Raw genomic sequence first — 9,068 nt, forward strand, 5'->3', positions numbered from 1 at the left:
TGCCATGGGACTGCTGAGACCAGACAATAGGCTGCCCATCCCCGTCTCCCAGCAGGGTCCGCAGTGGTAAAACCTGAGTGAGATGGGAGGCAGGAGTGGGTGATGGGTGGTGTGGGGAAATGCACTTTCTGAGTCACAGAGGAAATGGGCACTTCAAACTGCGGGAAGGCTGGGCCTCGGGACAAAGGAGGTGACAGCTCTTGTTCAGCTCCCTTCCCAGTTCCTCCCACGAAGAAGACAAGACACAAGACCAGGAGTTGGTAAAGCAGGAGGTAAAGTTTATATACAAGAATATAATGTTTATCTGAAATATTTACAGTGTTGGTTAAAGCAGTATTTTTACAACTTTTTCAGGTCAACTACTATGTATATTACAGGTAAGCTACAATGGTTTAATTTGCAAAATTAAGTAAAAAAAATGTTTTAAACAAAGCTTAAAGTACTCGGGTCAATCATAACATCAGTCTGTCTTGCCCTTTATTTGAAGAACTCATGCTACGGTGGTTAATGTGGTTTTTATAAATGGAAGTACTCTACCTGGAAATGCAAAATGCAATACATGCTAGAGTTGTAAGTTCCCAACAGGGATGTAAAATGACAGGTGAATCGTTATAAGACTTAGGTGCTGAGTGTCAGGCTGGAGCTGAGAGAGAAGTTGAGATAACAGCCAGCTTTATCTCAACTGGGTTTTGGACCCACAACAGAAAAGTGAAAGTTTGGGCCACATAGGAAAGTAAAGCTATTTGCACATTATGGCAACCTCAGCAGAAAGTGAAACTCGGTTGACCCAAACCAAACAACCAAAAAAAAATAAAACCCAAGTCACAGTTGCACGTATTCAAAACTAGCTTTTCAGTGAGCTATTTTAAAACTTCATAAAAATCTTTGTGATTTTATTAGTTGGAAGATTTCTACAAGATTTGGGTGGGTTTTTCCTTTATGTGAAAACAACTATTTGTTCCTGAGGCCTCCTGGGGCCTTATAACTCAGAAAATGCCAGGGGTGCAAACGTGCAAAAGACAGGGGAAAGCCGCTCCAGGCTGGGGCCGGAGCTGCAGGGACTGTGCTTGGGAAATGAGTGCTGAGGTCCCACAGCAGAAGTGGAAAGGGTCAGCAGAGCCCGGGGGATGGCCCCGGGACTAGCACTGCAGCTTGCGGATGCTGCGGGAGATGCGCTTGAACTCTCTCTGCCCCTTCTGCCACCGCTTCACAGAGGTGATGACTAGCTCTCCGCCCAGTTTCTGCCCCATGACCAGGTAGGGTGCATTGATGTCATTCATCTCCTCGCACGTGCACTGCAGGCTGTCTTTGAGCCACAGCACCGACTTCTTCAGGTCCCTCTCGGACACACCGTTCAGCTTGTAAATGGTCTTGCTCTTGGTCTCCAGGATGATTTTGGTATCTCTGTTGATGTAGGTGATCTCCTTCACTTTTATTTTCAGTGCTACGAAGACAAGAGAGGACAGAGTGATAAGGAGGGAACACATCCCACTGCATATTTGTGACTCGGCTTGGGAGAGGGAAGAAGAGCTTCCCAGGGCTGATGGGACTGTCAGGGGCTGCGGGTAGGGGGTTGGGAGCTGAGGGCAGCAGGTGGCTCCATTTCTAAAGCCTCAAAGGGTTTGTCAGGCACTTTGTTTCAAACCAGCCATCCTTTAAAAACTCTCTTTGCGGGGACTCAATTGACTTTTCTTCCTCGCCCTTGTGTTCTTGTGTTTGTACGTAGGCTGCCTGTGGTGTGTGCTCTCCTTGACAAATGACTTTCCCTATTGGAAACTTCAGCATGAAAAGAAATGCCTGACTCTTAGGTGAAACACGATCCTTCTGTGGCCGTAAACGTTAAACTCAATTTATTACGTCGGAGAGGTTTTTGGATAAACCTGTAAGGAAATTATATCACAAAATCATTGTTTTCTAAAGAACAAACTACAAGGAAGGAGAATTGATCTTACAGCTGCATTTGATTTGGTAAAGTAACTCAGAAAAAACAGCCAAGACTCTTTTTAAGAGCACAACATGTTTAGCTGTAAAAGTGTTTTTCTGAAGACCTCATCCTCATATGCTATCATTTGCCTGTCCGAGGCCAAGGCGTTTACAGATCATATATGTACTGTTTCCAAGATGGATATGTAGACTCATTAGAATGCTAAGACCAAAAGTAAGTGGTTTACGATAAAAGACACATTTTATAGTCATGAACAGTATGCTTTGGGAAAGACAACCCTACAAACATACATGCTGGAATTAAATTTCAAGACTCCATGAGGCAGGGAAAGGATAGAATTTTAAGGTTGGAAGGGATCATCCAGTTAAAATCTCTTCTTGGTACACAAAGAATCTGAAATCCAGAGAAGTTTAGTGACGTAACATGAGGTCACCCAATTAGGCTGTGCCCTGGCTGAATCTAATTCTCAGAACTCTGGTCCCCAAACCTCCTCCTGTAACACCACTGTGATCTCTTAGGCATAGTATCGAATTTCTTGTCCTGGTTGGTGCCTTAATACTCCCACTGTAATGTGTCTTCAGACCCTTGGTGACATTAACAATTGTTCCATATAGATGACATGCAGGTGTGACTTCCTGACTCTGATGGAGTTTAATACATTGTTTAAATTAGTAATAGAGAAAGAGGGTTTTTTGTATATATCACTGTTCTGGAAATTTCTTCCTCTTTCTTTCTTTCTCTCTCAGAAGAAGAATTTGACTAAACATGGCTTTTCTAGTCAACCAGGAAATGACTGAGGCTCAACCAGGTAAATCAAGGATACTGGGACTTGGCCAACCATTATTTGTTTGATATGCATCTGGGCTGTAGTACTGAGTTCTCAGGGTTTATCATGAGATAAGCCACATGGCAATGTCACATGGTCCTATGGCCTCTGCCTAAGGGCTGGGAGTGGGGAAGGTATATGGTGGGAGAAGTGATTGTAATGTTACCTGGGAGCCTCCTCCATAGCACAGACAGAGCGTATGTGAGATTTCGCCTGGTCAAATTAGACATTCTTGAGCTCCAGATATCAGAAGAACCATCACTTTTGTCAAGGGGGGAGATTTATTACTCATCTTTCTCTAGCTATGAAATAACCAACTTTGTAAGAGCTTACCATGGGAAAACTTCAGACATTTCCTCCCTGGGTTTCCAGCTGGGACCAAATATAGGGAATCAAAGCCCTCAAATAACTTTTCCTGCCCTGGAAGATGTGAACGGGGATGCCACACATGGTAGGAGGCAGGGGTGTTGATACTGTCTGCTCCAACAATAGGCTGCATACAGAGGCAGGCAGTTCTGGGCTATTCTTTCTTCACCAGTACTTTCCCCACTGTAATAAGGAGGTCTTCTCCATATTCCCTGTACTCCAAGTGCAGTGGGGAGAGTGTCATGCTTTCATGGATGATTCAGATTTCTACCCTTGTTCCTTCTACCCTTTCATTACTCCTCCAGAGTACAGAGGCGATGTGGAGAACCACTTATAAACCAGTATAACACGCACCCCCTAAAATTTACGTTCATTATCCTCTTTGGGACAAACTGAATATGGAGAAATAGAAAACAAAGCTTGTGAGGTATCTGCATGTGTGATACCTTAAATGTAATGACTTCCATGTTGTTTTGAAAGGCTCTCTCCTCTAAGGAGAGAGAATGTTGAACACACACACACACACACACACACACGCACACACACACACACACACACGCACATACACACACACACATATTTTTTTGGCCTAAGTCTTGATACAGCATTCTTAGGAAGGAGGTCTTCTGTAAGGTAAGCCACAAAGCAAGCTGGTAATGTGTGTGTGTGCACGTGTGCTCTAATTTCAACTTTTATGGAGCTCCACTAAACTTTTTCATGGAAGTCAGGAGAGTGATCTGTACTAAATCTAGTGCAAATGCCATAACTTGACAGAAGAAAATGATATTTTATATACATTTTATATAAACTTTATTAAAATTATATTAAAAAATTTTGTTCTTAATCAAATCCTGTAGCATGGAAGCTAAGAACCGTGTTTTGGGCAAGGCTCTGGAGCTTGAGTTGCTGCTGCCAACATGCCTGGCCCTCTCCTACTTTGAGAGTTGTATGTATTAGAATATAGACATTTGAAACCCTATCATCCATCTGTGGCTCTCACTGAGGGGAAGGACTGGCTAGGACTTGGAGTTACCTCCTTCCTTTCCCCTTCCTCAGCCGTTTGAAGCTTCTTCTATAGCTACGGCTGTCCCAGGACCTGCTAAGGTTAAGCCCAGGACCCTTCCTGCAAGAGACCTGGGGTTGTAAGGGGCAGTGATTGGGTTGTTTCCAGTTTCAGGGACCTGGCCAGGTCTGAGATTTCTGGGCGGGCAAGCTGTAAGGAGAGGGTGGGAGGGCAGTCCTCCACAGTGGGCGCTGGAGTGATTTCTCTGTCTCCAGGACTTAGTTGAGTATGTAGAAGTGTTCATACAGATCTGTTACAGTCTGTTATTGTTTGCTAGAACAGGGACCACATCTGTTTACCAGTAAATTCAACCTTCGGCCTGAATAAGTACTTTTAAATACCAACCCCTCAAACACACCCGAAAGTGCCGGCTCTTGGAATGGGAGGAAAACACGAATGTCTCAGGTGTCTCGGCAAAGTTCCTGGCGACCCCCAACTCCTCCCCCAACACAGCACTGATCTGTGTCTAGCTGGCTCCTCTGCTCCCCTTGGAGGGCTGAGGACACAGATGAGGTGCTGCTGGAGCTCTGGGTGGACAGTCTCCAACCCTCCTTCCTCTTATAGTTCTTTCTTAAGGGGAGTGACCCACACGCCGTGGAACTTGGGTAACATACCTCGCACATTATTTACGGTCCTCCAGAACCTTGTCATCACGGCACCTTGCATGGATCTTGCCAAAGTAAACTCCTAGCTTTATTGTTTCTTCTTTTTAAATTTAAGGAAACTCTCCCCGACATATTATTAACCAGTACCTTGGATATACTCACTGATGGTGGAACATGGGAAGCAGAGTATCATGGGTTACGAATAACGTAAAAATATTTGTTTGGCACTGGAGTCAATTTCAATTTTTGGCCAACTTCATGCCTTGAATCTGTTTTGCTGAGGCTAATATTTACATGTTCTCATCCCTGGGACACATGTTAAGTGACTAAAAGAGAACATGGTCCAAGATTATGCTTGCTGGCAAGAAAAAGCCATAGTGAAATGAAAAATGTGCCATCGGAAATTCATAATGTGAACAACTCTCATTATTTGATTATTGCTTAACAGAGCAATGACTCTCACCTTAAAAGATACAACTCGATACAAGATAGTTACATAGGGAGGAAACTAGGATAACACAGATGATTAGCTCAAGGAAAGATGAGCTGTGATGATATGTCACCCAAACTTTATCTAGTAACATCTTAAAGAATTGTACCTTTAAGTTGTACTGGGCAATAAAACTTCTGTTGTTGGTGGTGTATTACTTACCAAAATCATTTTTACAAAGAGTTTCCATTATGTCGTTGTCATCTTCGTTTTTATTTTTGCAGGCTTCACATACCTTTGGAGCTAGAAACGTGAAAAGTTAGTAAGTTTGCTTAAAACGAAACAGCAGGTGGCATTTGTAAACAACTCACAGGGGCTTATTCAGGCAAGAGTAGCAATTGTCCTGTAAGACCCCAGCTTCTGCCTCATTTATGAAAGAGGGACCACTCATTCCTAACAGAATCTCCCATGCCTCCCATCTTTTTGACAGGCAAAAATGCCCACATGCTGTGTTTCATGTATGACGACTCCCCAAGCAAAGGGCGCCCTGGTGGAGTGTGCAGGTGCAGCCGCAGGTAACTGAGACAGGCTGCAGCTTTTCACTCTTCCTCCCACTCCTGGGACAAACTCGGTCTCTGAAAAAGTTAGTCCCAAAGCCTCTCTGAGGAGAAAGCACCAAAAGACCCTTAAGGGATTTTGGAAAACTAGCAGCCACAAACTACGGCCAGAAGATCGTCTTTCTCAGCTGCAGGTCACTGGTGCAGCCTGGCCTCTGCTGGGCTCTTCAGCTGACCTGTCTCTCAGGGGAGTCATTTCAAGATATTTTCAGGTCTGGACAGGGTGGGGTGGCTAGCATTGTAAGGCTCACATCTGGGTTCTTCCCCCTTGGAAGCACACCTTGCTAATGACTATAGCCTGCTCTAAATGGTTCTGTATCACCTCGTGCTTTCTGCCAAGTTTGTGCTTGAGTTAAGCAGCATTTATTTCACTGTTATCTTCATCCCTGGTGCAGATTCTTCTTGCCTCTCTTTGCCTGTTTCAGACTCTCGAAAACAAACAGACAAAACAACAGCAACAACAAAACCCAAACAAACAAAAACCCAAAGCTTCTCCTGAAGCCCATGAAAATCTGACCAAACCCAGGAAGGTGCACTAGCACAATCATGAAAGAGCCTGCTAAAGGCTCCTCTAAAAGAGTCTGATTCCTTGGGAAAAGGGAAAAAAGAAAACATTCATTTTCTCCCACTTATAAATGTACTAATGTTGTCTTTAAAATTTAGGTGAAATTTCATTAATATGAAATTGCATTTCCGCAGGGAAAAAAGAACTATATGACTCATTTTAGAAGTTATTTATCAAATAAGAAAAAGCGCAGAGCAGATTTTGAAACACGTAAACTTTTATCTTGAAGGGAGAAATGACTTTTTCGAGAAATGTAATATATAATGTTGGTGGGACTGTGAAAAATAAAAACAAAAGCAACACACATAAAACTGCCCTTAACTCCTCTGTCTCAAACAAAATGAAACTTTTCCAATTAGGAGCTCTAGGAGTGTATATAAAATGTTACTAACCTGTGTTGGTTGGTCTGTGGTATATGTTGGACAAATGTTTGAAATATGCCAAACATTTGCAATAAATTATAAATCTAACCAATAAGATGATTGCAAACTCACGGTGCCTGCCAGGAAAGATTGCTAAGCAACTTTGCATTTTCTTTAACTAATGATGGCTGTAGGAAAACAATTAGAGATGGAAAGGGAGATGCTGGTGGAGCCCTGAAAGGGATTAGGAAGCCCCCTTTCCATCCCGGGGGAACCTAAATCAGCTCAGACACATTGTATATGTTTTCCTTTCAGAAAGACTATCAAGCGCCCATGAGGTTTTCATTGCTTTGATGGTTTCTGCACAGGAACTCCCCCACTATTTTCTAAAAAACTTGGGAAACTCTCTTTTGCACGATTTTCTCCAGTTAATTAAAACCACTCCTAAGATAAAAGCTGATTAGTGATAGAAAAATGATTCCTGGAGATTCCCTTTGTGCCCTCTTTCTTGGACCTCTGGGCAGTTAACAATCAATGCTCAATTTTCAACACGCATGAGCCAGTCCTGCTTTTTATTTACAAAACCTAAATCGGCAAAGAACAAAGAGTGCCTTAAAAGACTATCTGTTTGCACATTTTGGCGATCGTGCCTGTAGGGAATGTCCCTGTGCCTAGAATCCTGCCCAGTGGTAAGAACGTGCTGCGTGAGGCTGAGGCCAGCGTGCTCTGGCCAGGGTGCTCACCGCCAACTCCTCCTAGCAGGACCACTTCCAACAGTCTCAGTTGCGGCCCCCGTGCTAGCATCTTCAAAACGAATTGTACATATACCTACACGGGAAAGATCTCTTCCAGTTCTACGTTTTCTCCCCTCACCCCCCTTTTAAACTGTCCCTAAGAAAGAGCAACTGGTACAACTCGGGAAGGGAATGAGAGACTTGGGTGTGTGTTTGGGCGGGGGGGGGGGCGCGGTTATCTCAGATTTGTCACGATGACACACCAGGGCAAGGAGAGCGTCTGCCCTGCCCGGGACTGGCACCCCCGGTGGGGAAGCATCGGGATGTGGGGCGGGGGCCGCGAGAACACCCCCGGAAAGTCTTAGCGGAGCTGGTGCGGGGGGAGTGTAATAAGGAGGAGGGCTTACCTTCCTCGGTGGCCGGCAGGAGGTGGTCGCTGCTAGCGAGGGGGATGCAGAGGTCGTTGTCCTGGGGGAAACGGTCGCACTCAAGCATGTCGGGCCAGGGGAAGCCGAAGGCGGACATGACCGGAGCGCAGCGGTCCTTCACCTGCACGCAGAGCGAGTGGCACGGCTGGATGGTTTCGTCCAGGTCATCGAGGCAGACGGGGGCGAAGAGTGAGCAGAGGAACTTCTTGGTGTCCGGGTGGCACTGCTTCATGACCAGCGGGATCCAGGCGCCCGCCTGCTCCAGCACCTCCTTCATGGTCTCGTGGCCCAGTAGGTTGGGCAGCCGCATGTTCTGGTACTCTATGCCGTGGCACAGCTGCAGGTTGGCCGGGATGGGCTTACAGTTGCTGCGCTTGTAGGAGAAGTCAGGCTGGCCGAAGAAGAGCCCGCGCGCGGAGCCCAAGCAGCAGTGCGAGGCGAGGACGAGCAGCAGCAGCGAGCCGGGACCCTGCGGCATCGTGGGCGCGCGACCCCCGGTGGGGCGGAGGGAGCCAAGGCGGGGAAGCGCGAGGCGGCAGGGGCCGGGAGCTCTTTCCGGCTCGCTCTTTGCGCTCGGCGCGGCTCGGGGCCTGGGAAGCGGGCGGTGGGAACGCCGGGACGCCGGACGCGCGGACTGTGGCGGCGAGGTGCTGTGCGTTCGGCTCAGCGCAGCAAGTACGCGCGCAGCTCCAGGGGGCTCCGACCCGAGGGAGCAGAGTGAGCCACTGCTGGGGCCAGGCCAGCGTTTTCTTGGCCTTTTTTATGCAAATCTGGAGGTGGGGGGAGCGAGGGAGGAGCCAGTGGAGAGTAATCCGAGGAGGTTTGGTCACTATTCTCTGGGTCTGGTTTTCCGTTAAGAATGCCCCTCACGTGCTCCCTGGAAGGAAATTCTGGCTGCGCCCCACCGACCCCCGTTCCCCCCGTCCCACAAGATGCTGCCAAGCGCGCGCTCTAGGGCTGCTGTGAACAACAAACAAACAAATAGACCAGCCTTGCAGCTGCGCCCCAACAGTGAGCGTGCGGAGCACGGGCTGCGGGAGATAGGGGGACGTGACCAGCGGCCTTGTCGCCAGGTCCCTGAGGGAACGCGCTCCGCCCCAGCGAGGCCCGGGCTTGGGTTTGTTTCA

General features: G+C 46.9%; 1 protein-coding gene across 1 annotated transcript; it reads right to left on the reverse strand.

Moving 5' to 3' along the window:
• Positions 1 to 257: 257 nt before the first annotated feature.
• On the reverse strand, positions 258 to 8,660 carry SFRP2 (secreted frizzled related protein 2). The gene is made up of 3 exons (XM_007466721.1): positions 7,921 to 8,660; positions 5,458 to 5,538; positions 258 to 1,444 (listed from the first exon to the last, which is right to left on the reverse strand). Exons 1-3 carry the CDS (start codon positions 8,417 to 8,419, stop codon positions 1,140 to 1,142), a joined length of 885 nt encoding a protein of 294 aa, XP_007466783.1. The 5' UTR covers positions 8,420 to 8,660; the 3' UTR covers positions 258 to 1,139.
• Positions 8,661 to 9,068: the final 408 nt, after the last annotated feature.

This window comes from Lipotes vexillifer, unplaced genomic scaffold (assembly GCF_000442215.2).
Source record: "Lipotes vexillifer unplaced genomic scaffold, Lipotes_vexillifer_v1.1 scaffold498, whole genome shotgun sequence".
Taxonomy (NCBI): Eukaryota; Metazoa; Chordata; class Mammalia; order Artiodactyla; family Lipotidae; genus Lipotes; species Lipotes vexillifer.

Excerpts from the sequence above, each read along its gene's own strand:
- SFRP2 (XM_007466721.1), bottom strand. The coding sequence starts at position 8,419 with ATGCCGCAGGGTCCCGGCTCGCTGCTGCTGCTCGTCCTCGCCTCGCAC. Across the intron at positions 5,539-7,920 it reads CCTGCCGGCCACCGAGGAAG|CTCCAAAGGTATGTGAAGCC; the intron begins GTAAGCCCTCCT and ends TCACGTTTCTAG. Across the intron at positions 1,445-5,457 it reads TCTTTGTAAAAATGATTTTG|CACTGAAAATAAAAGTGAAG; the intron begins GTAAGTAATACA and ends TTGTCTTCGTAG.